The sequence below is a fragment of the Buteo buteo genome, chromosome 22 (genome assembly GCF_964188355.1).
Source record: "Buteo buteo chromosome 22, bButBut1.hap1.1, whole genome shotgun sequence".
Taxonomy (NCBI): domain Eukaryota; kingdom Metazoa; phylum Chordata; class Aves; order Accipitriformes; family Accipitridae; genus Buteo; species Buteo buteo.
The window spans coordinates 3,500,489-3,526,261 of NC_134192.1; the positions used below are offsets into that span (position 1 = coordinate 3,500,489).

At 41.6% G+C, this 25,773-nt stretch overlaps 1 protein-coding gene across 3 annotated transcripts in view; it reads left to right on the forward strand.

Moving 5' to 3' along the window:
* Nucleotides 1–25,773, forward strand: part of AMOT (angiomotin) — a 65,729-nt gene that overhangs the window by 14,411 nt on the left and 25,545 nt on the right. For 2 of the 3 annotated variants that reach the window (XM_075053743.1, XM_075053745.1), the window contains exons 2-6: nt 12,261–12,427; nt 13,872–14,790; nt 21,300–21,753; nt 23,562–23,706; nt 25,118–25,210. In XM_075053743.1, coding sequence (XP_074909844.1) covers nt 13,919–14,790; nt 21,300–21,753; nt 23,562–23,706; nt 25,118–25,210 — 1,564 coding nt within the window. In that variant the 5' untranslated portion in view covers nt 12,261–12,427; nt 13,872–13,918. The remainder of the gene's footprint in view (nt 1–12,260; nt 12,428–13,871; nt 14,791–21,299; nt 21,754–23,561; nt 23,707–25,117; nt 25,211–25,773) is intronic. The other variant, XM_075053746.1, reaches the window with a different exon arrangement.

A 25,773-nucleotide genomic window follows, 5' to 3' on the forward strand; every position in this document is an offset into this window, starting at 1 on the left:
TTTCTGCTACCCTTGACTTTTTCTGGAAACTGAGCCTTTCTGCCATATCAGGGTGGGAACACAAGAACCATCTTCTCGAGCTTGCCCTGCACCCTTGGGCTGCTCCTGTGTGAGTGATAGGCAGCATCACATTGGTTTTTCAGAGCTGATAGAAAAACATGAACCGTACCATCCAGATCATGACCCTGTTAAATCTTTGGGTCAGACTTTCCCCAGGGTTACCTCAGTGACTGCTCCTCCTAGGAGCAGGGTCATGAGCTGACCCTGGAAAAATTTGTCCCATAGTTGAAGTTGCAGGTTCATCTGGGGCGCTTGGTCTCCCTCTCTTTTTCTCCAGGACACTTGCAACATAACCCCGGTCCTTAAGACATTTCTGGGAGCCATAAACACAACACAGAATGATTTGTTTCTGCTCTAGCGCTTTCTTGAGGAAAGGCTAGGATTTCCAGGAGGAGGGAAAGGGGCGCCCAGTCTTCCCCAAGCTTGTTGTCTTTCTGATTCTGGAGATGTTTTGCAGGCAGTGCTGCCTGTCCTGGGGAGGAGCCTGGAGGCAGAAAGGAAGCTGGGCAGTGTGGAGTAGGCAGAATGGGCCATATAGTGGGCCATGGGATTGCAGTGGTGCTGGCACCTCGTAATTGTGGTATTGTTTGGCATGACACATATTTAAATTGCCATGGCTGGTTAATATACTGATAGCATGGTTCATCATTCTACCTATTTGTGGTGACACATGACATCAGATTGTGCCATAAGCATGGGAGAATGAAAGTATTGCTCATTCCTGAAGCACACTTGAGCGACTTTGGACTAACGTATGCTTTGTAGCACAGAATGCCACAGCTGGGCCACAAGGTTTTCATATGCCTTTAATACAAATGTATAAAAATTCTCTGTAGTCTGTAATACAGCTCAAAGGGCAGCTGATTTAGACGTGCTTGAGTGTTAAGGTCAGGAGATCACATTCCATAGGTTACTAGATGAAAGTGCTTGAAGAGGCCATAGCATAAATATTTGATTCATATAGAAGGGATTGGTGCAAATCCTTTTGTCCCTTCTCCAAAGATGTTCTGTAGGCAAAGCACCGTTAAGAGGAAAAAACCCCACCAAACAACAGAAAACTTGTAACTTCTTTGTGCTAGAGGAAGTAGAACAGTAACATAGTGTATTATTGTTGAATTCCACTAAAATTCTTCTCATGAGATACACCATCTTCAAGAACAGCTAAGAAAACTAATGTTTTTAAATGTAAAATGACTCATAATGCATGGGCTCTTGAAGTTGGGTTTAACATTGTATGCAAACATTGCCAGCTGGTGGGGATCTTTCTGGATAAATAAGAACTATATTTGTACAAGAAGGCTTGAATGATGTATTTCAGATGCATCCTGATTAGCATAAGCCATTCACTTTGCAAAAGAATAGCAAGAATCCCAGAAGTGTAGATAATTTAATAGTTCTCTTGTTCTCTTTATCCTGTCTTTCATCAGCAGACTGACCAATCTTTTTGTTTATTTAGAAATAAGGTTGCATTGCTTTACTGCCACATTTTCCTAACCATGACAGTGAAATCGAGAATTTGCAAGCCCCAAGTTCTCAAAGCATAAACGCTTCTCCCTCTTCTATCCCTTCCTTTTGTCTCTAGTTGAGTGTAATGTGATTTTTTTGGGGGGGTGGTGGTGGTTTTTTTGATGGAACAACTTGCACCATTTAATTCTGTATAGCACCCGGCACAATGATGTCTTGGTCCATGACTAGGGCTCACTGTTGCTACAATGAATGAACAGCTGAAGTAAAATTTCAGCTCGTTAAAGGCTTTATTTTCTTAACGTGGAGCAAAATCTGATGTAGGTTTAGGTTGTTGTCACATTAATGTATATACAGAGATAAGTCTTTAATTCTAGAATTATCAACAGTCCAAGTGTATGTTAATGTATAAGCACTTTTAGCTGTGAATGAATTTATCTGTTCCTATCTCTCTTGGGGCAGAACTCCGTTTTGCAGTTCTTGCTTCATTCTTACTGACAGCTTTTAAAGAGCTGCAGAACTGTAACCCGACGGGAAGACAAAGCCCAATATAAGAAAGTTCTTACATGTTAAGAGTTTGTATTAAACGAAAACCTGGCTCCAAACACCTGTAAATTATGAGATTTCTCCGTTCGGTGCAGAATGTGGTGTGTGTTAGGTTCTGTTCTGAATTAAAAAGAAAACTATGACCTTGTTCTTGGCAAAAGGTTCTTGGATTATTAGGTGTTCCCACTTTGGGGTAAAGTGTAAATGCTTTCAGAGTAAAGAAAGATGCCTGTTTTCCCCCATCTAACTGTTGTTGCACATTCCCGTATTTCAAGGTATTTTCAGACACTCACTTTTGAAGAAGTCTTCTCGAAGGTTTCCTAATCGAAACAGCCTTATGGATTTTATTTTTTTTTTCTCCTTGTTATTGTGGACTATATAGTGGGAGTGGAATGTCCTTGGTTGCCAATGTTTGCTGCTAGGTATCCCCCTTCCATGGAGACCAAATGTTTATAATAGTGTGAGAATGGCCATTCTTGGTGATTGGCAATAAGGCTCAAGGCTCTCTTTCTCCTCTTCTATCCACTGAAATACACGAGAGGACTTGGATCTCTTGGTTCTTCATAGGAGTGTTCCAAATTGCCTGTTGCTGGGGTTATAAAGTTTCAGGAAGCACTAGAGGATTTGTCAAAATTATTTAGTCCATTGTGTTGAATCTGGGCCACAACCGATTTCCGTAAGCTCATTTTCTGCTTTTAGGAATTTTTTGCTTGTCTTACTTTCTGATGAGTAGTTACTTTCTAGATTAGACTTTCATCTCTCTCTTGTGCCTGATCTTCTCTCCATATGTGCGCCATAAATGGCATCATCATATTGTAAGCTTTAAATCATTGTCTTTGTGAAAGAACAGGCACATAGCTGCCCTATGAGTCCAGTTTGGCTGCAGGAGCTTCTCAGTTGTTGAACCCTTTTAGACAGGAGTGTATTCCCAAACAGCTCTGGAATGCAGTGCCGGCCACAGGAAGAATTGCATACTGCAGCCTCTTCGGTAAGGCCATACCTTCAGCTTTTGTGAAAGTATTTGGTTCATGCTTTGAACAGATCTGATGTTGAAATTGTATCCATGTGAAAATACTGTACTTTATGAAGAACTCTAAAGTCAGCAAATATCCAAATCTTGCACTTTACTTGGCTCTCCAGAGTAGCCTTGAAATGTAATCTTCAAGACAGAAAAAAAAATCTCAACAACTTTGGGGATTAACAATGTAAGGGAGCTCCTAGGAGCAATTCATTTTTAAATAGGCAATATAATATTTGTCTTACTTGCCTACTGTGCCTGTAAGTGAAAGGAGTTCTTCAGGATTGATGAAATTTGTGTTTACCTAGACACTTGGATGTAATTTTTTAAGTAAGAATATATTTGAAACTTACCTGTGTATAAATGGCCATTCAGGGCAAACCAGCCGTTTGATGTAGGTGGAAGATTGGTGAATGAGGAATGAATACTTGAATGAGTAGGAAATAGGTGAATGAATAGGAATGGAAAAGAAAAAGTCGTGAACAAAACACAAAACTGAAAACAAAATAAAAAGGCCTGTGGAAACATAGAGTTCTCAAAGCCTTAAAATAATGTCTTAGTAGAGTAGTGGTTATGTGAGGTGCTTAGCTTAAGTGAAGGAAGAGCGTGTGTTGGAGTCTCCTGTGGCGCCTGGGGATCATGAGTTGTGGTCATCCTTCATGATGGTTGTTCGATGTGTCATGCTTTGTTGTGAAAAGCTCCCATATTGCTAGGTTGGTGCTGCAAAAGTGAGTGCTCTCTCCTGTTTCTAATAGCTGAATCGTCTCATATTTTACTGGCACGCAGTCTGCATTCTTGGTCCTGCAGAAGGGGTTCAGAGATAAATACTGCCATTCATACTTGTTGCTTTTTTACTTTCTCATCCTCTTTCAGAATGACCATTGTCTAGTTTGGTTGTGTCTAAGTTTAAAATAACCTTTAATTTTAACCTTTAATTTTAAAATACTAAATATTTGAAAATCTTTGGGAGTTTGGAGAGATCTTTGGCCATTTTCCTTGATAGCTACTGTTGGACTATATAAGGTTCATCACTGTTGTTTAGAATATAGAACCAAGACTTCGTTTAAGCCATAAAAAAGTTCACTGATCTAATAAAATTGGGTTTTAAAGGCCTTGCTATTATTTGTATTAGCAAAGCACTTACAGTGTCTAATTGTAGACCCAGATGTTGTTGAGCAGTTCTCTTATATGAATGTTTATGTATTAAGCCAATTTAAGTTTTTGTTTTAATGTATTAATTAGCATTTGTAAGACCTTGTCTGAGTTGTATCACAGTAATGTTTGTTTGCTTTAAAATGCTTTGTGTCTCTACACAACTTGTTTTTTAAAAGAATTAATCTCTTAGGATTATTTACTGTAACCCTCAGGGAAAGTAATTCCACATTTCAGTGACTTTGTTCACTTAAGGGTTTGGTGGACTTTTCCTGCTGGTCTAATTTGTGTGGTTCTGTGTTCAGCTGAAACAAATTTTATTGCTTCATACTAGTGCTAGCCTGTCTTATTGTGGGGCTTGGGAAAAGCAGGGTGGGAAAACCTATCTTCCTAGTTTTCCCATTGTATTTTTGAAAAGAAACAAAGCTGAAACATCCTCCATATTTCTGGAGACACAGAACATAAAAACAGTGTAAGATAGCCTGTGGAGGTTCACAAGGAATTGGTAATCTGTAGTTTACTGAAATCATCACAACTGAATGCTGATATTCGTAATAGGTACAAACAAATTTGAAACACTTTTTACTGCAGAATGATAAAGGTTGAAGAGGGTGAGAGCAATTATGTAGTCTATTCCATCCTACCTTTGGGTAAGATCAGGGGACCGTAGAGAGCAGGCAGAAAAGAGCACTCCAAAGTGACATGAAAAAAAACGGCCTTTGCGGTTGCCAAGTTGGGATCGGGTGTGGAACACTCAGGTCTTGTTTAAAAAAAGAATAATAAAAAATCTTAGCACCCATGGGGAAGGAAGTGTGGATTTACCACCTGGCAAAAGACCAGTGCATTTCTGATTTGGGGAAGTAGGGATGGCAAGAGAAAATTCGTATGGGAGACCACTGGCCCCATCCCAAACTGCTCAGGTGGCATTTTGAAGGGATGTTTCCATGGAGCAATCTCAAAAGGCTGAAATGGAGATCGGGGCCCAAGATGGTGCTTGTGGGAGGCAGACGGCTCTGAGGGAGGACTTCAGCTATGTGTTGCCTTGCGAGACACAGGATAGCAGGTTTTCCAGCCCGAGTGAGGCCCTAGCAGTCACATTCCTCAGGCAGTGGAGAGCTCAATGCATTTCCTGCTGCAAGCGCTCTTGGCATTGGCTACAGCTCTGAATGAGAGCGGGAGCAAGGTTAATTATTTTGGATTTGTGCTTAAGGAGCAATGTGTTACCTTTGGTTTCTGCATATTCAGTGAAGTTCGTTTTAGCACATCCTGGTGCTTGAGTGGCGTAAGATCGTGGTGCATTACTAGTTGCTGACACTGCACCATCAAAACAAACATGCAGATTTCCTTCATTAGGGGAATATTGTGTAGCTCTAACTTTTGTTTCTGCAGCTGCTAGGGATACCTTGCAGAAGTATCTTCTCCAGCTGTAGAAAATACTCAGAAATTTCCCCTGCCTTCTGCTTGCACAAGTTCTGGGATGCCTACATTGTCGATCCAAACCATTTAGGCAGGATCTATGCTTATAATATTTGCTGCTCCAGTTATTATGGAAAATCTTTTTAGTAGCAATGAAGTTTATATTAGCAAGGAAGAGGTTTTACTGGTATGGTTTACACAAGGTTTCCTAAGTAATATACCTAAAAACAATTATTTCCTAGTGTAACTGCATCTGCTTTAGAGTGGTTGCTGGAATAGTTACATTGAAAGAAATCAATTCCCTGAGTGACACAGTTGTGGCAACAAAAACATAAACGTAGGCCAGGACTTAGCCAATCAGTGCAGCACTAAAACGAACGTACTAATATCTTCCTCCCAGTGTGGTGGTGAGGCTTAATTAATCATCTTACAAGTCATTAAAGGTTTTTACAAGGTGCACATGAAAAACCCAGGTGGTTATGATAAAAGAACAACACCAAAACCACTTTTATAACATCCTTGCTTTCTAAAAATTTGGTGGTCTGGATCTTCTGTTGGGTATTACTTTTTTAAAAAAATGCAGATCCGTCTTTTCAACCCGTGCTACCCATTGAGATCACAAAATGGGCTTGCTTCATGATACTGGGTTGTCCCAGTACTGCATTAGGTTTGTTCCCTTCCCTGAGCCACAGCATCTCTGAATGAGCTCTGTTAGGCTGACTGACAACTGGCAAGTTACCTGCATTTTAACTGTTTCTTTTTATAAAGAAAAAAAAAAAAAAGCAGCCCTCTGAAAAAAGGAGAGGCCATGCCTGCTTGCTTTCTGTATTCTGTGACTAGTCCCATTAAATTCTGTAAAACTGCTTTGTGAAATAAGAAGAGCTCCTCCATATGGGGGCTTAAAATAGTTTAAATTGTGGTAATGCTAGAAAAAGCCAGAAAATTCCATGCTAAAGTTAAGCTATAGTGATTGCTTTCTTCTCTATGCCCTTCTCCACCTGCAGTTTTTATGTGTGTCAACTTACAATACAAATTTTCAGGATGTCACAACTGACATATGAGGAAAAGCTACCTTAAGGTAGCATAAAACAGATATATCTGTTTGGGGGTTGTGTTTCCATTGTTTTCAGGACTTAAGCTTTTAGGTTCGAATTTTTACTTTATTCTTAATGTAGATGGTGATTCTAATCTTTTTTTATCTCACCAGCAATTAAAACAGACTGATCCTATCAGTAGGGACAAATGATGCACTGTCAACGTTTTTCTCCATTCTGATAATGCACATGAAACTGGTTTGCGTGTTTGAAGATTACATTTTACTCTCACATGGTTTTCATTATCTGAGAGCCCCGAGGAGAGGCCTGGACTAAATCAGTGAAGGAATGGAGAAACCACACAATGCAATGAAAATGGTGCTGAGGCATACTTGGGATAGTTGTGGGACAGGGGCTGCTGACGACAGAAACAGGGCGCTGCCTGAGTGCTAGCAGCAGCAAGAAGTGGAGCATTCTTAAAAGACAAAACAAAACTTGATCTTGAATTAAAATTGCAGCTTGGGTTTACAACAATTCCCCAATTCTACAAGGATAATTACTGGAAATCTGTGAAGTTTGAAGCAGATCAATCTTGCTTGGTATGGTCTGGGAGGCAGTCCTCTGAAATGAGACCTGATGTGACTAAACCTGTGTGAGCTTGATCTGGTTTTGTCAGGAAGACATCTATAATGTGAGATCTTGGCCTTTATGAAGTTAGTAGCAGAGCTCCCATCGCCTGTGCTGGAATTAGTGTTTCATTAAATATGCAGAAATTGCAGTACATGCCACTAAAGGGTTGTCTCTCTGCAGATGTGTGAGCAGTGCTGTGTAATAGTTTAAGTTACTGTATGGTGTGATGTATTCACGTAGAGATATTCCCAATAAAAACAGCAGGATGAATATATCTAGATTGGTTTTGCTATTAGACCAGTATATTCAGAATAAATCCTCCTGTCCCTCTGGCTTCAGAAATTTTGTGGAGGAACTTGAAATTCCATAGCATTCTTATCAAAATGCTTAAAAGCCATGAAGCGTTCCTATTTATACCAGGCTCTGTAAGTGTTTATTCTTCTCTTTTTTTTGTTTTCCTTTGTAATGTAAACCCTAAATTATGTTGGTGAAGATTATAGGTACTTCCCTGTGAAGAAATTGATACTTTATAGTGGGGGAGCAGTAATTCAAAGGTCAAGTAAGGTCCTTTCAGTTTTTTCCTTAGAGATGTTATTTAAAGGGGGGTCTTCCTGTGTTGGTGTCTTGACTTATTTATCTCTAGTCAGGCCAAGTGACTTGCTGCTTTTTCTTCAGGCCTGCCAGGCTTTCTGTGCTGTTCTGCGCCCAAATCCCAATACCATGAGCATTTGAGGAGAATGGTTAGTGGTTCTCGGCAAGGCAGTCTAGTCCTTGCTGAAGGTGGACTTGGTTTGGCCCAGAGAGTTGTTAGAACTGTGATCAATCTTCGGGTGTTCTGGTGGCCTCTCGCTATAATTGCCTGATGATCTAATATAATGGGTATGTGTATTATTTGCACCCCTCTGGGTGACATTGTTCTTGTTTTTAGTTAAAAGAAGGAAGTTTTACTTGTTTGCCCAGTGACTCTGTCCTTCTGGTATGAAGATGAGTAATGTTGGCACTGCTCCATGCACCTGCTCAGTGCCACCCTCCAGGATCACCTGAGCCACAGTCAGCAGATCTAGGCAAGCAGGGACAGGATGGTTGAATGAAAGCTGGGGAAGTGTTTATGGTTGGAGTCTTTTGGTTAGGAGCAAGTGCTAAAAAGCTATCACAACTCTGGGATTCGTTGTGTGCCGCCTTGCACGTTTGGGTGTGGGCGCCAGGCGTTGGGAACCTTTATTCTCAAGGACTATCCTAGTGTGCATTCTCCCCCGTCCTCCTCCTTGGGTAGGACTGAAATGAAATGAAGAGCATTCAATGATAACCTGCACTATTCATTAAATAATTTTGGACCTCGCCCATTTGAGTCTGGTGCTCTTAGCCACTTCAAAGTGAGTGTGTGTGCAGAATAGCCATGTTTCCAGTGGTCTTATAGACACGTTAAGCGAATTTTGCAGGATCAGGCAACCAGCTTGCTGGGCTTTGTGTAGGCCATGTAGCAAAGGCGTATTTCTATTAAACAGTGGGTGACTCAGTGTGTGAGCTGGTCTCTGTGATTGCCTGGGGACCTCACAGCCAGTCCTCTCTGTGGTATCTCTGTTTTGTGTTCCCCTCCTCTATTGCAGTGTGCAGGTATGTCTGAAGATAACTCTGCACCTAAAAAACCAACCAAAGACTTCATCTAACTGATAGCATCCTATCACCTGTTGCCAACCAGGATAAGCAGTATCACATGAATGTCTTTTAAGAAAAACACAGAATTACTAACCAAAATTTACTGTTTGAGTTTGAAGTCTGTCACTGGATTGTTTTGTGTATGGGTGACACAAAATTTAGTAGTAAAACTGAAAGTGCTTAACTGTACTCCAGCCCTTTTGAGGTGGTGAACCTGTTCCCATCCCACCTGATGCATAAGCTAATTAGCTTCTTGGCTAAGCAGTAATTCTGGGCAAGTATGTACAGGCTGTCCTCACAGGGACTCTTGCATTCCTCTAAGTTTCACAAGCTAAAGAAAGATGCTTCTCTTCACTTGCGAGGTTATTATTGCTCCATGCAGGTTAATTGAGCTATAGCATTATAGCCACTCATCAAACAGTGGTGAGTAGCTCACTTGTCTAAGCTTGTTTACTTTTATAATGCTGAAAAATATTTGCATGCTGTACAGAAATGTGCTGCTTTGGTTCCTTACAGCCTGGCAGTATTATCATTTTAAATTCTTCATTAATCTTTCTTCCTCATGAGGGACTGGCAAGGTTCCTGTGTATAATTACATGATGTTTAAGACAGAAGCCTCGGCTACTGAGTTTTTACACAATGCCCTGCAAATGTGGCTCTTTTCTTCCTTAAATAGTACCTATGCTATCTCCCCTTTTATGCCCATTCTTGATCTCAGCATGGTTACATGCAACACTATTTGCAATTCCTGTATTAGTTCTACCAGTTCTAGACTCTGATGTTTCGCTCAAGAGCCTACAGATATAAAGTTACCATGAATAATTTCAGACTAGAAGTTAGAATAAGGTAGTAAGATGGTAGAGCTACGATGCTCAGGAACAAACTGCAAAATTGGTTCAGTCTGGGAAATCTACCTCACAGTGGTTCCTTGGAACAGAATTGGTCTAAAACTGAATTTTCCACTTGAAAAGCGAGGTGTTTCTAGGCTTTGTGGTTATGAAGAGTGCGCCATCCAATCCATAAGCCAGTACAGTTTTGCAGAGTTGTTGGTAGTCCGAATTCAGCCCTATCCATCATAATAGATTTAGGCTAAACCCCCAAACATGTGTGTTTAAAATGTCTACAGAACCTATTCCGATTTCCTTCCAGGTCTATCATAACAACTTCTCCAGTGCACCTCACTAATTTCCATCTTTGGAACACTGAAAACTGAAATTGCTGGAAGACCCTAACAGAAATAGAATTTGGTGTCCAAATAAATAACACATGGGCTTCAGTACTGATTGTACTGTTCATTTTTGTGTTTCCTTACATAAAAAAGTTAACTTGCTGGTTCTGCCATGAGTTTCCAGCTCGCTTAGAAAGCAGATTCCAGGAATGCTGCCACCCAAGTTAGTTGCACAAGATTTTCTTTGTTAATTAAAAATAATGGGATAAAGCTGGAAAAAATAGGCCTAATGCTAACAGTTGGTATTTAAAGAAAGTGGATTTGTTGGCCAGAATATCTTCATATTGTATCTCAGTCTACCTTTCGTTTTGGATTTCCAGGCTGATTTCTAGTTTACATCCACACTAAAATTAGTAGTATCCACTTCCAGCAAATACTTTCAGTGTGAACTGTGCCCTCCCTTCATCGGATCAGCAGAATAAGCCTGTATTGCTGTGAAGTGAAACTCTGTGTGTGAAATGGTTGCGTACAGAATTATTTCCTTGAACGTTTGAAGGAGTTAAACATGCACAGATTGAATTTGTCTGCTGAGAAAATCTTTAAGGCAGAAAGGCAGAATCTCAAGCTGGGTTGTATCTTTGTATTAAAAAAATAAACAACCCCACCCCCACCCTTAGATTTTTCCAGTTGAGACAAAAGAAATCTTTGGGTGGAAAGGCAGCATCATATTGCATAATAAAAGCCTTTTTATGCTCTAATAAAAAGGGTTGCTTAGGGCAACTTTGTTAAAAAAAAAAAAAAAAAAGAAGAGTCAGTGATGATACTGGTATGAGTGGGACAAGGAATCCTTAACTTCTGTTGTGCAACACTGGGAAAAGAGGCTAGAAATTGCTCTAGTTATCTGCTATCTTAATGCCTGGTTTAAAGGTTCTTTACTGCATATTTGCTGGCAGCTGTTTTCAATATATCCCTCTCGAGCTAAGTCACCAGTTAAGAATTTGACATTAGATGTTTTTTTCAACCACCATCTTGAAGTACCATACCACACAACACAGCCTTGTTCTCTAGTTAGATATTGTTCATGTGCCTTGAAATTGCTGTTGACACCTCAAGTATTTAACTTGCAGATCTGAGATAATTTTTGTTGGGTGTGGATGTGTGCCATAATAAGACAGAGACAGAAGTATCCACGTCTGCATTCCTTCACTACATCTGTTCACTTTATTTTTTGCAACATTCCAGGAAATTAAGTTAAATTATACATCTGAATGAATATTTTTAATTTCACTAGTTCTGTTTTAATTGCCTGCCCTTTAAGTATAAGCACACTGAGTGCACAAATATGTTCCGCTTCTTTTGCATCATTTGCCTTTTTCTTTAGGACACCTTCAGTAGTAGACTCAACTGCTTCTTGAATAACACACCTAAATACACATTATTCTATGTTCTCCTGATTCTCCCCTCAATGGTTAAAGTTTCTTTAGTACTTTATGTTCTGAAAGAGAAAAGTAACGTAATTAAAGAATGTTTTGGGAATTAGAGCTGTGCTCTGCAATATATTTCTGGCATGTACTTTGTCAGTGTCCTTTTCTTCCCCTCATTTTCCCAGTCTGTAAAATAAAGCTAATATTCATATACTGATCATTCTCACAGTCATTTCTAAGGCATAATTTGTTGAAGTTATAAAGAATTTAACCATATCACCTTTCATCAAAGGATTTCTGCTGATACAGTTTGAAATATAGAGCACCACTGGAAAAGGAGCCATAAGCACAGGGTATCATCATCTGTGCTGCAGCTTTCATTCTTAGCAAAAAATAAAACAATGGAGTTAAAGAATTAGCGGGTTTTAATCACTGTTTCACTTGGAGGCACAGATGGGACAGAGCATTACTTGGCAACATTTAATCTTGGAGCAGAAATTGTCATGATTAAAGCAGCAGCTGGAGTAGATTGCTAGGGATAGGGGGGTTCATTCATCCTAAAGGGATCAAAATTGTTGGACTCTGGGAGAAAACAAGCAGCTACAAAAGAAAAATCTGAAATACGGGCCAAGGTTTATTATTTCTAGGGTCTCATCTGCTGATTAAAATGATGTTTTCAATGCTTTCCTCAGAATTATTTTGGAAGCGAGGAGAGTATCAAGTGATCTGGCCTACTGAAGAGGAGACTGAAGCCATCTCTGAGTGGAGATTTTGGACTTGCGGGAGGAAGGCTGTGTGTGTCCCTCCCATGTGGCAGAACTGCTCCTCCTTACCAAGGAAGTCAAAGTGAAGGAAATAGGTATGTGCCACTTCAAATAGGATTTCAGAAGAATCATGTTCCAGGACAGTTGACAAGGCCTGAATTCCTAGTTTGGTGAGGCAGCCTGGAGTGAGGTGCATTTTAACTTTCTCTTCATTAATGCTTGCAGAAGGGTTCTGTCTGCCTGATGCATTGAGGCCTTGTGTTGCAGGGGTAGACTCCTGTTCTAGGTGGGCCTGAGGGAGGAAACTGGGTGGTTGTGGAGACGCAGAACAAAGCAGACCCCTCAGGTCTCCTGACTCCTGCAGTCCATCCCTGGTTCTGCCATGGAACAAGCTGTTGGGAGCAAGTTACCTTTTGCTAAGGGACAATGTTATACAGAAAAAAAGGTGTCAAAATAAAGTGCTAGAATACCAATGGGCATTCTGCTTTCAGGGCAGAGCCACATCTTAGCCAACAAGTAAAGCATACTCTCTATTCTGAACTGCTCTAGCTCAAAAGTAGCTCTGCTTTTAGTTAAATGTCTCAAAGGTATCATTAATTTTGGATATTGCAACTCATGCAAGGCCAATGGGCTTGAGTTTCCATGGCAAATTCCTGACTCCACTGGGAGACTAAGCGAAGTGTAATCACTGTTGGTCACTGGCTTAATCTGTACTTAGGATGTGCTTGATATTGGCTCTTTGTGTTTCTCTCATTGGTACACAGTGTTTTTTCCTGCCACTCAGAGGTCTTTTTCTGTTCCTTAGATCAGACAACTCTTTTTCTGCCTCTTGCATTTGCATGCATTCAGCTGATGATATTTAGATGTGTGAGGATTTGGTTGCCTTTGTATAGCAGGAAGTTACAGAGTCCTCACTTGCACCAGTACATAGTGTTTTCTGCAGCAGCGAGACTAGGTACTGATCTCACTCTGGGTATTTCATAACTCTGAAAACCTGCTGGCTAACGAGGTATTCATTAATTGTTTTAAACGATCTAAGCTAAGAGATTTCTTTACTTCCTTTGAACCATATACTATCTCAATGGGCCTCTTTTTTTTTTTTTTTCTTCTCCTTAAAACTGACAAATTGCTGATTTCACTCTTTAATCCTTGTCTGCCTGCAAATATGGGAAGTGTATTTCACTGTTGCTAGCCCTAAGTGTAAAGCAAACAGGTCTTAGGCATTTTTACCATCATCCTGTGAATTATAGGTCTCCTTTCTGCCTGAAAGCAGCCTTGTTGTCTGAGGTATTCGGCATGCATCCCTACAGCTTGCAGTCGATTGATATTCTTATAAACTTGCAAGTCACCTTTCATCACCTTTCGAGGCTTTGCCCCCTGGCATGCAAGTCCTTCTTAGGTCAAGGGCCTTAATGACCCGCATTGTTATGGGAACCTTTGGTAATCTAACCTGCTTTTTTTCTGTATTTCAAGCCATTGCTCTTAAATGTCTCTTGCTTGATCCACTCAGGCGCTAATAACCGTGTCTCCTTTCCTTAGGTCAAGGGCAGCTTTTACATTCCACCCAAAAGGCACCACAGTTTGAGATGAGGAATTCAGAAGAGCAAGCAGCTACGACAGTTTTACAACGCCTGCTGCAGGAGCAGCTCAGATACGGAAACCCAAATGACAACCGTAACCTTCTTGCCTTACACCAGCAAGCCACAGGAAATGCCCCCCCTTTCAACAGCACTGGGAGTCCAGCATCTCAGAACGAAGGGCTGAGCTCCCAGGACCACCAGCTTGTGACTCATGCTGCCCGTCAGGAGCCCCAGGGCCAGGAGATACAGGTGGACAACAGCATCATGGAGAAGCAGCTCTCCCCACGACTTCAGAACAGCGAGGATCTCCCGACCTATGAGGAAGCCAAAGTCCAGTCGCAGTATTTCAGGGGCCAGCCGCATGCTAGTGTCGGGGCAGCGTTTTATGTAACAGGGGTCACCAACCAAAAGATGAGGACTGAAGGGCGGCCCACGGTTCAGCGGGTGAGCCCAGGGAAGGTCCACCAGGATGAAGGACTTAAGGACCTCAAGCAAGGGCACGTCCGCTCCTTGAGCGAGAGGCTGATGCAGCTGTCCTTGGCCACCAGTGGTGTCAAGGCCCATGCGCCTGTCACAAGTGCACCGCTCTCCCCCCTCTCTCCGCTCTCTCCTCAGCAGTCCAGCGACCCTTATAAAAATTCTGGCTCCAATGAGTTCTACAAGAACTCAGTGCAACCCCCTTCCCAGCCCAACATGAAAGGAATGGAGCAGCGGGGTCCTCCTCCAGAGTATCCTTACAAAAATGTGTCCACCCCTTCTATGAACTGCAAACCTCAGGACTCGGGACATTTCTATAGTGATCATCGCATGAGCCAGCAGGGAAGATCTGATGGGCCTATGATGAGGTATCAACATCCCCCTGAGTATGGGTCAGTCAGGTAAGCAAGATCTTAAAACGAACTCCATGACAGCCACATAAGGAAAGACAGTATAAAACTCAGTCCCTTGCCCTCGCTCCTGAGGCAGGTTTTCTTTCAGCAAAGATCCCATCTTTATTATGTGAGATGACATACTGTGTTCAGCTACAGACTGTGTCTGGAAAGACTGTAACCCATTTCAGTAGCTTACTTAGAGAGGCCTGACTCTTTTTAAAAACACAAACAAACAAACAAACAAACAAAACCCCAAACAAGCCACCTTGATTTTATGGCATGGGCAAGTTTAGTGCTGAGGCGCCAGAGCCTTACAAAAGGTTTGCTACAAAAGCCAAAGTTATGGTGTGATTCATTGTAGAAACTTGCAGTTACTTATTGCAAGACATAAGCTGTTCTTTAATTACATCTGCCCAGGCAAAAGATTTTTTTTTTAGATTTAAACTGCGTCTAAATGCCACATAGGAAAGGAGAAAGTGAATGAAAGCAATAATGGTGCAGGTAACAAAAATCACCTGACCTTCCTTTAGAGTTTTTAAAATTTTATTTTCAGTGAACCAAAGTGTAGGAGTGGAAAATGGAGTGTGCTTTGTGCCTCATCCCAGACTTGCTTGTTTAGCTTTTGCTGATTTTCCTTGCATCATTTGAAATCTCAGCCTGTTCTGGTTTCCTCTAGATAAGAAGCTAGATTTAGCTTGAGCCAAACACTGATGTCTGTGTGGGTAAAGGTAAAGTTTTATTCAGGTGGGCTAAAAATATGGCTTTACTTTACCTGTTTCCTTACCATCTCATCTCTGACTAAGACCAGGTGAGATTTGGTATAATGATTTTGGCCTCATTTTGAAGCTAAAAGGGTAATACAAAAGAGCAACAGGAGGGCGTTGCTACATAAGTAAATGGTGAGGTCTCTGTGCATTCATGTTTGCACATACTGTGCTGTGTTGTGAGGGGAGCATGAAGAAGAAACCAGTCTGTATTTGGGAACAGAGTCTGAGCTTTGGGGAATTTGAATCTGCTCAGAACCTTACTGGTCCTATGGGGAGCTATTTTCAGAGTTTGTCCACCATTGTTTGTGATCTGAAATGACTTCAGCAGCATACAAGCCTGATGAAAAGGCCCTTTGATCTGGCTAAATAAATAATAAAGAGGCCAGGAAAAGGGGAAGTAAAGGGTTTAGGGGGGGTAATGATTGTAGAAGCTCACTGCAAATGTTTTTGAAAATTCAAAGCCCTCAAATCTCTGTGCACACAGGAAAGGGAAACAGATCCTTGATGGTTATGCTGCATCAGAAATACTCACAATATCATATATAGTGAATCTGAGACATAGCCTGCTTGCTGTTTAAGGGAGAGGTATTTGAAAACACGCCAACAGTCAGCTCCTCTAGACAGGGTGATTTTTGTCTGTATTGGATGGATCCTGGCTGCTTTGAAAGAACATGGTGGGGGGAGAGGGGGGAGGAGAAAGGTTCAGCTGGCAAGGTTTCCAGTAGGGGAAGCAACTGAAATTTGTCTTCAAAGCATTGGGAATCTAATGAGGTTACTTTTTAACCTAAATAGCTGCACAGAGAAGAGGTTTCCTTTGCAAGCAAATGCTGTAGTAGTAGAACAATTGCAAGACTAATCCATAAATTACAGAGCAGCGTAGCAAAGGAAGGGAGCAAGTCCTCTATTCCCCCTCCCTCTCCCACACACTTTAAGAGAAACTGTCATTTAGACAAGAAACCTTCTGTGTTACTAAAGGTGCAGCTGGGTAATGGTGTGAGGATTTTAAAGGCATACAACTTTGGTGAATGCATTTTCCTCGCACCAGGCAGTGCTAACGAGAGTCTTTGCAGCCTCGCTGGAGTGATAAAGTATTTTCAGAGACTCCAGTTTTCCTGCGCTGCAGCTCTGTGTTTATCAGGATTAATTTGGATTGGTAAATGTGTGCATTTTTTGAACTGTGCATCAAGGAAACAAAGCCCCTTCTTTCTGCTCGTGAAGCCACACCCTTTTCTGCGGGTTTTCCCCCTCATTGTTCGGGGGAATTTGAGGGTGACCTAACGATGCGGTTAAATAAAACTTGTTGAGCAAGATAAACATTGGGGAATTCACAGCATTCTCATGCTTCACCCTCCCCAGTCTGGGAAAGGAATGGGCTGTGTGGTAAGTTTAAACCAGTCTGCAAACAGTTTGCCTCACCTGCTCTTGGGCGGTGTAAGTTTGGGAACACGTATATGTTCGTAATGATGTTGGTTTAATGTAAATACTGGGCATGCCAGAGGCATCTATGCTGTTATTTGGAAATTTTAAAGAAGGTTCAGAAGGGTGCTGGCTGCATGTGAAGCTCCACAATCCTATTCTCTCCCTAATACCTCAACTGCCCTTTAGCATTGGTGATGAAAACAAACTTTCAGGTCTTAGAGGAGAAGATGGGTGCCTTGGGCTCAGCGTTCTGTGGAGCTGCAAGGTCTCCTGTGGCAGAACAGTGAGAGACGAGGGAGAAGGGGCTCCCGTTGATACAGTTTTGGGTGCAGAGGAAGCTTGCTGTCTCTCTGATTCAAGCGCCATCCTCTGTTCGGAGCCCAAATGACTGAGCTCCTGCTGTGGTGATTAATCCCATTGACTTCACAGAAACTTTTTGAGAAGGAGGTCTGCAGAATTTGTCCCATCATTAGTAAATCACTTCTGTGCGCTGCGTTCCCCTGAGCAGCATCAAAGCGGGGGATAATCAGGTATGACTAGGAAGCAGAACAAAAATGCATCGGTTTGATTTCAGCTGTCTAATCAAGTGGAGTCTGCTCCCTCCTGCAGTCAACGTTTCCCAGTTTGTGCAGGAGGGCTGTGCAAGAGAGGGGAACTGTAGCTTCTTGAATGTGAAACAGGCAGGAGAAGCTGGGAAAGCAGAAAAAATTTTAACGAGCCAGAGACCTTTCCTGATCTCTTCATTCTTCTGCCCTCCCCACTTTGTTGCTCTACCCACAGCTCTTCTGCGTGACTTGATGTTTGCAATCCTGGCAGCCTCAGGACTCCTGACAGCTAGGTTTGCTCGCAGAGCTGCCCTTACTCTGTTTCTCTGTCTTCATGACTTAAAAGCTAATGTGACCCTTGTAGTTGCAGAACCATAAATCCAGGTTTGTACTTGGCCTGCGTGGTGTGTTCCTCTGATACGCGCCGGGGACTGTAAGGGAAGCAGAGATCCTTGCATGATACAGTCTCCAAAATGAAGTGGCCCGTAAAATTATGCTTAAACACTTGTGGGAATTACTGCTCTGCATTTGGGGTTTTCAGGTCATTATGACACTGAGGCAAATGGAAGGAAATTGTGTAAATTTGTTTTCCGTGTATTTTGAGAGTCTTTCTGCATTTTTGCATGAAGTGGTTAGTTCGGATATAATTTTGCTTACTACTGCAGGGTTACCCGAGGACTGATTCTCTCGCAGAGGGAAGTTTCTACTGTGATTCTATTAGCAATTGTTAGGTGACCCCAGTAGTGATTTGTACCTTAAAATTTTGCAGTCTGGCTTCAAAATCTTGAGAAGTCCAGTTGTGTTCATTTACCTTTCTGAATCTCTCAGTCCAAAATTGGTTTACCAGAGAAATAAATTCCACAATTCTCATGTTAATCTGAGGGATCTCAGAGATAGGTATTTTGAACCCACAAAATATATATAAGTATTTTATAAGACAAAATTGAAAATAGTGGGGATGCTAAAAAGTTCTTTGAATGTGTGTGTAAAAGTTTGCATACAAGATCTAAAAAGGTCTAGTTGTCACTGTGAGGTTACTAGGATTTTTTTTTTATTATTTTTTTTTTAAAGATAGGATGTATTAGCTCAGTTGCATTATCTCATATTGCTGGGAATATAAATGCATTTGTGACATTTTGGAAGCTCTAATGCTGTTGGTAGTGCAACAGAACTAGAGGCTCCCAGCTCCCATGTTTTAGCTTGAACTCACAAGAATGGTATAATTTCAAGATTATGAGAGGCTTTGGATGTGAGGCCAAGATGCTGGAAGTCTTGGAAATGTATCTTGTTTAGAAATACTCGGCCATGATTTCCTAGAGTTGTTCCTTACAATAGGTTTTTAAAAAATGTCATTACCAGGCATGTCAGTACAAAAACTGTCCCTTCAGAATTTAGCTGCTGCTGGTTTTTGTCTTTGGCCATCTTTGTGTTCCTTTCATTAGTGCTCATGTCCTGCAGAAATAGCAAGATTTTGCCCATTCGTCTCTGATGGCAGAATAACGAGATGCTTTTAGTCAAATAGCTCAAATTGTTAACATTGGCATCTAAATAGTCCTCATTAGGCTTACAATATTGACACACTGAGATCAGCGGAGTCAGTCTCTCTGAGTAACTGCTTCAGGTTGTTTTCAGACTGGAAGAGAGTATTTTGTAGGTTCAAAATTGGAAAGGTGGGTTTTTGCATCCATGAGGCAGACTGGCAACGTATCTCTTTTGATCTAACCTCTGTAGGTCATCATAGATTAAATGTCACAGCAAGGTTATTCCCTAATTGATTAAAACAGAGGTGCGTGATGTTAGGTAAAGAATAAGCTCAGGGAGACGGGTGGTTTCTAAAATGCAAAGTTTTAACTCCACACATAACTGGGTGAGCTAAGAAAGGAGCTGGAAACCACCTGAGACAAACCAGATGACCCTGAGCATGACATGTGATGGTTTTGCCTCATTCTTCATTATGAGAACTCGCAAATAAAGGTAATGAAATAAATGCAACGATAAGTAGAGCTGACCCCAGGAGGGGAAGAACCAAATTGCTGCTACTAAACTGAACATTCCTGAGGAAATTAATTGCACATCTCTCTTCTGCATGACCCTGAGATCCTCATGCTGCATGTGATCATTTCTGGGGAAATACAGCTCCTGAAATGGTGTTGCTGGCAGGGTCACCTGAGTGTGAGAATGAGAGAAACAGTAACTCGAGCAGTAATTACTTGTTTTTTCCTAAGTGACAAAGGCTAGATTTGTTTCCCCATTAAGGAATTTGAGCATCAGCTTGGAGGTTTCTATGCACCTTCTTTGCTGGAAAGCAGGGAAGATAAGACATAAGATGCATGATACTGAAATAGCAAACCCTGTGCTGGGCTGAGATGTACGAACTCCTACGTGCGCTGCCAGCCAGATGTGAGTAATGCAGACGTTTCCTCTTTGGACGGGTATGAAGAGTTGATGCGTTCTTTCTGCAGAGAACAGGAAGGATGATGCTGAGTGTTTGCACATCAGCCGAGAAGCCCGTTGTGTAACCCCTTAGTTCCCAGTTCAGCTTCATGCTTGCTGTTGTCAATTGACATGCCACTAATGCTCCTGGTGTGGTGGGAGAGCTATGCTGCAGGCTGTCTTGTACATCGGGTACCCCTACTGCACTCAGCAGAGCAAGCGTGTAGGGTCCTTCCTGTGAATGCAGGCAGCCGTGGGGGTATTCTGTAGCAGCTATGGCCAGGTGGAACAACATTATGTGCTTTTCCAGCTGCAGGGTTGAACTGCATCCCAAAGGGTGAGAAATTTTACCAGAAGAACAGGAGTGTTTCAGAACACGTTGAACTGCCAGACTGGGTCTGCATCAGGCTGAGGTCTGTGCTTAAGAAGAGACTGGCTGCAGCATGGAGAGGGAGTGACTTCAACTGTTAGAATAAAGAACATCCAGAGAAGTTAAAGGTTGAATGTCTTTGGAGGAGGAAGCAAAACCTGCCTCCTGAGGTCATCCAAGCACGATAAATCCACACAATCTTCTAAGAGAGATTTCTTACTTGGCTAATCCAGCAGAAGTTGAGCTGGGGATCTCCAGCGCCTGGGAAATGTGAGCTGGTGTAGCTTGGAGTTAGTTCTGTGATAGACTCAAGCATGTTATAGATTGCTAGATCTGTCTGATATCCCATAGAGGTTGTTGTTAGGAGCAGTAAACATACCTACTGCATAGGACCGAGGGTGGTTCTTAATCAAAAGGCTGCTTCTGACTCTTACATTGGTTTTCAGATCCTTTAACTGTGTCATTTGACCAGGCTGCAGCTTGTTGGTTGGTATTTCAGAAAGCTCGAATCAGTGGTGCTGGCATACTAGCACAGAGCTTAGCCAATCCCTTTAACTCTGTGTCCTGAATTGCAGAACAAAATTGATTGTTTTCTCCATGAGAGATGGCACATTTCAGGACACAACAAAAGAGCCCATTCCTAACAGTCCTCAGTTTAGCTGTTTTATCCACGAAGTGTGGAGAAAAGTTACAAAAATAATTTTGGTCAGTAGTTTTTGATGGAGTTTCTCTTAGTGTTTCCGTACAAAACAGACTCGAGGAAAGACCTTTGTGCACTTAGACTATATTTTCTGATAATGATTTGATTTTGAAGCATTTCTTTAAAACAAACTTAGAAAAATGAGGAAAACCTCACATACGAGTCTTTTGTGTGGGAAGACCTGTGCACAGGAGTTACACAGGTCATCACAGGCCTTGTCAGTAGGGTTGTGCACCATCTTCTGCATGACTTTGATGGAGCTTCTGCTCTTGATTTTCCAGGCAGAACCCCGATGTGCAGCTGCAGTTACAACAGAGACCACCTCACCACCACAGCCCAACTTCTTCCTTGACATCCCTGGGATCTTTGACTTTGCTTCAGTCTCCACCACCATCCAGACTGTCCCCTTCCCAGCATCAGCAACCTCTGACTCCAAGCCAGGGAGATCCTGGCATTCTGCCACGGACCCAGCAGCCATTCCTGTCAAACCAAGTCCATCAGGGAGATTTGTACCGACTATGCCAGCCCTTCCTAGGCCCGCAGCAGCAGCAAGGCGATTCCTATTCAGTAATGTCCCGGGCTCAGCAGATACCTTCCCCATATCAGCAGATGCAAGTAGATCCTTTTGCCATAGTTTCCAGGGCTCAGCAGATGGTGGAAATCCTGTCAGAAGAGAACCGGTCTCTACGACAGGAGCTGGATGGGTGTTACGAGAAAGTAGCCCGGCTGCAGAAGGTGGGTGTTTTGGGATATCAGGCACTCTCCTGTGTCTAGTACCATCCATAATTGAATCATCTAATCTGCAACTGTTACATTCCTTGCTTAAGGGATTGATTATCTACTTTAGAGTCTTTTATATGCAGACTGATTAGTCTGTATCTTGTCCCTTTGGGCAGCAGCTTAACTTTGTCAGAAGATAGAATCAAAGCCTTCAGTTTTATTCTAACAGTTTATTGACCGTGCTCAAAAGAGCATCCTCATCAGCTGTCTTGAAGAGGCTGACTGCTTGGCTTTTTTGGTTAAATTAAAGCTAGTGTTCTTATGTCCAGGATAGCAGCAGGCTTCGTTTTCCCATCAGTCTAAAAGACTTTAGAAACTGCAGGAAGGGCCTGTTTGGAATGACATGAGACCATAGTCATTCAAGGAGGCAACAGGGGACATTGCTACAAAACTGGTTGGCAGGACAGTGTGCAAGGCAAGTACTGCTGCTATGGCTACATTAAAGACATTTGGACTGGAGGACTGTAATGCTTCTTTGTCACTCTCTGAGTACCACACAACTTCCCTGAAAACTTAATACCTTGGTTTGGATTGAGCTGTTTGCCACTTTTGGCTTTATGAAACAAGTAGAGTACGTGATACTAAAATGTTTTAAAAAAATATCCCAGGGAGATCCATCATTAACATGCATGTGTAGAGGTATTTTCATTGCAGCCTCATAGAAATAACTTCTTGATGACCAGTGGTTTTAAGCTGTGCAGCAGGTCAGCTTTGCTTTTGCCTTGCAGCTGTGGAAAGGCTGATGCTACTTGCAATTTAGGACTTTGTGGGCCTTGCTGTGCTCTTTGCACTAAGCAGTCTCTGGGGCCATAAAAATGTGTGACTGCTTAAAACACTTTCTTGAGTTCAGGTCACCAGTGTGGCTTTCCACACTCATTATTCCCTATGTTACCTCTTTTCAGGGACGTATGTTCATTTTGTTGTATTTTTTTTGGAAGGTTCCTGGCCAGGAAATGCTTTAGAGAAAGTTTGACAGCTTCCTGATAATGAAGGATAAAAGTGCACTTCCCTCCACCCCCCTGTTGATCACTTGCTGTAGGCAGTGCTTATGAGGTTTGCTATTATGTGGATCCATACTTCCATAGCAATGCAAACCATGCCTAGTAAGGAGAGTTAGAAGTGAATCTCCTTCTCTAGGTGATCAGAGAAGCTTTATACTGAAGGCTAGAATGAAGGATAAAACCTATTTTACTGCAAACATTTCCCTCCCCCATTTAGTAAATTGAATATTTAAAAGCACAACTAAGTTGTAGAAGTGTAAACATAGAACATCAGGAGGTTTTACTGTGACCATAACAATTACAAGACTGCAGAATTCATCAGTAATGCAGAATCTGTCGCTAGCATTTTTTTAGCATAGTTTTGTCTGCCTTTCTTGTTTCATGTTACTTACTCAACTTCATATTGCATTAGCTGTTTATATAAATGCTTTTTGCCCAAACTAAGAGTAGTGCCAAACTGCCCCAGTCTTAGAAAAAAATAGATTACATTTACACTTCTTCAATTTGCTGTACCTATACTCTGATAATATTGGGGAAACAGAGCTGGAGTCTGGAAGGAGAGTCCAGATCTTTGTTTCAGCCATTGGTATTCTTTATACAGAAGGATCCATCACAAACCTGAGACTGTAATTTTACTTAATGTATAGGTGTAGGTTTCTTTCAATAAAGAAAACTTGAGAGAAAGTAATCTCTTTTCTGAGACTGAATGAAAAGAATTGTTAGTAATAAAATAGTAAGTGCTTGTTTTCATCTCCACTGCAGCTGGAAACAGAAATTCAGCAAGTTTCAGAGGCGTACAAAAACCTGGAGAAATCATCCTCTAAGCGGGATGCCCTGGAAAAGGCCATGAGAAACAAACTGGAAGGAGAAATTCGTAGGCTTCATGATTTCAACAGGGATCTAAGAGGTGAATGAAGTAAAACTTCTGTTCTTCAATTTTTTTTTTTTTTTAATTGTTGTACTTACTTGGCAGGACAGTGTTCTGCTGCAGAATTCACTGTGTCTGTTGACACAACTAGAGTATGACAGGATACTCGGGTATGTTCAGTAGTCTGAGATTTTAAGCGCTTGCTGAGAGTATGGAAAAGACAGGTTTAGGAGAGTGCTGTAGTTTCTCATTTCCAGCCTGTTTCTCATTGAGAAGAAACGTGATAAGCCAAATACCATAAACCAGATGCAAGCCTGGAGTTCTCTCTTGTCTTATATCCTAGACACAATTTGTTCAATTTGTTCAGTTTATACAATTGGAAAGACGTTTTGCTGACTGCCTAATCCCACACCAGGCATGTTCACTTTATTTCCTGTCCAGTGACCCTTTTGCACTGACATACAAACTGCAGACTGTCTGTTCTTCCTGAAGGTCTTGTCATTCCTTATCAATGTAGGCATCTGTTTTTTTGGATCTCCCTTCCTTTTCCAGAGCGAGATGTTATTAGTGTCTGGTTCTTACTAAGAGGCTGAGGCAGTATGACAGCTGGCAGTGGAGAGCGATGGTGAATGGTATTTGACCTTAACGTGGGTAAAAGTTTAAGCATTGTGTAAGTTTGAAAGGCAAAAAACATCTGCAGTCTGAGATGTTTAAAGGTGCACATTCAGCCTTTTAAACTGCAAGTTCAATTTTTTCATGAAAGCCTTCTGATTATCTTACATGTCATCTGCTCTCACTGCCTCTAGTCTCTTACTAAGACTGTGTTCCCAGAAATTGTTTTGCATCCAAGAAGTAAGGCCATACAGTGCCCAGTGCTATCGAGAAGGACAGTACACAGAGGCCTGCATTAAATAATCTCATTGATAATAAAACACAGCATAAACATTTCATTCTTCTTTTCATAGACTGATATAAATTTCTAACAGTCTGCAGCAGCAGAACTGTTAAGCTGTCTTTGGGGTTTTACACTTTTCCCTAAAGTCAGGTAATTGGACAACAGTGACTTAATCTTCTAGCTATTAAGATTTAGTAGAGAATTGTAAGGGAATCATTTAATTGCACGGTGCGATTTATTTCGGTGGAAAAAATAAGGTGTCTTTTAACATTTGTAAAAATTGAAAAAAAAGCTTCGTATATGTTATAATTGTTTAAAGTAATTTCACTGGAACTTTATTTAACCTCTTTTGTCTCATTGAGAATATTTTCTCAAGGACATAATTAGAAACATTGCAAAAGTGAGTGCCAGCTTCTGATAGGCTTTTTACTTCTGGCTGTGTAGAATTAGGAGATCCATTCCCCTAGCTTGCATTAGAAATGTCCTGAGCAGACGTGACTTAATGCTTGAAAGTTTTTAATTATTTAGTGTTCCTTTTGTTGAAAAATTTTGCAGAACGTATGGAGACAGCCAACAAGCAGCTTGCGGAGAAGGAATTTGAGGGGTCTGAAGACAATCGGAAAACCATCTCCCAACTCTTTGCACAAAGTGAGTTACACAGTCATTATGGGTCAGTAGAAATGCTCCAGTCATCCTGGGAAGGATAACAATGCGTCAGGTTAGCATAGTTCAGATCTGTTGCTTTTCTACCGGGACAGAAATCAGGGCAGTGACAGTCCAAAACTGGCAGTGGAGAAAGGAGGAGGGATTCAAGAATTCCTTTTCTGTCAGTATGTAAAGTCCATCTGATGGCATTTAGTAGAGATATTGGAGCAGATATAGTTTGCAATTCAACTGCAAAGTTAATGTTTACCCCATAATGTACCCAGATATTTTGTCCACCTATTTTGTCCCCTGAAAGCTTTGGAATCAAACCTTTCCAGGCTGACAAGGGTCCTGGCATGAGTTAGGGCCAGTGGGACTGGAACCTGGTAGGTCTCCTATCTCTTTCCTCTTTAATTTGCCACTACCCTATCCAGTTCAGCAAAAATAAAGGGGATGAACACTGCCTGCAGTATGCTGGGCTGGGTACGAGTCACGAATTCTGTCCACAGCAGTGGATTTATCACAAGGCAAACCAAAATGACGGATGTGAAATGCTGCTTTTCCTT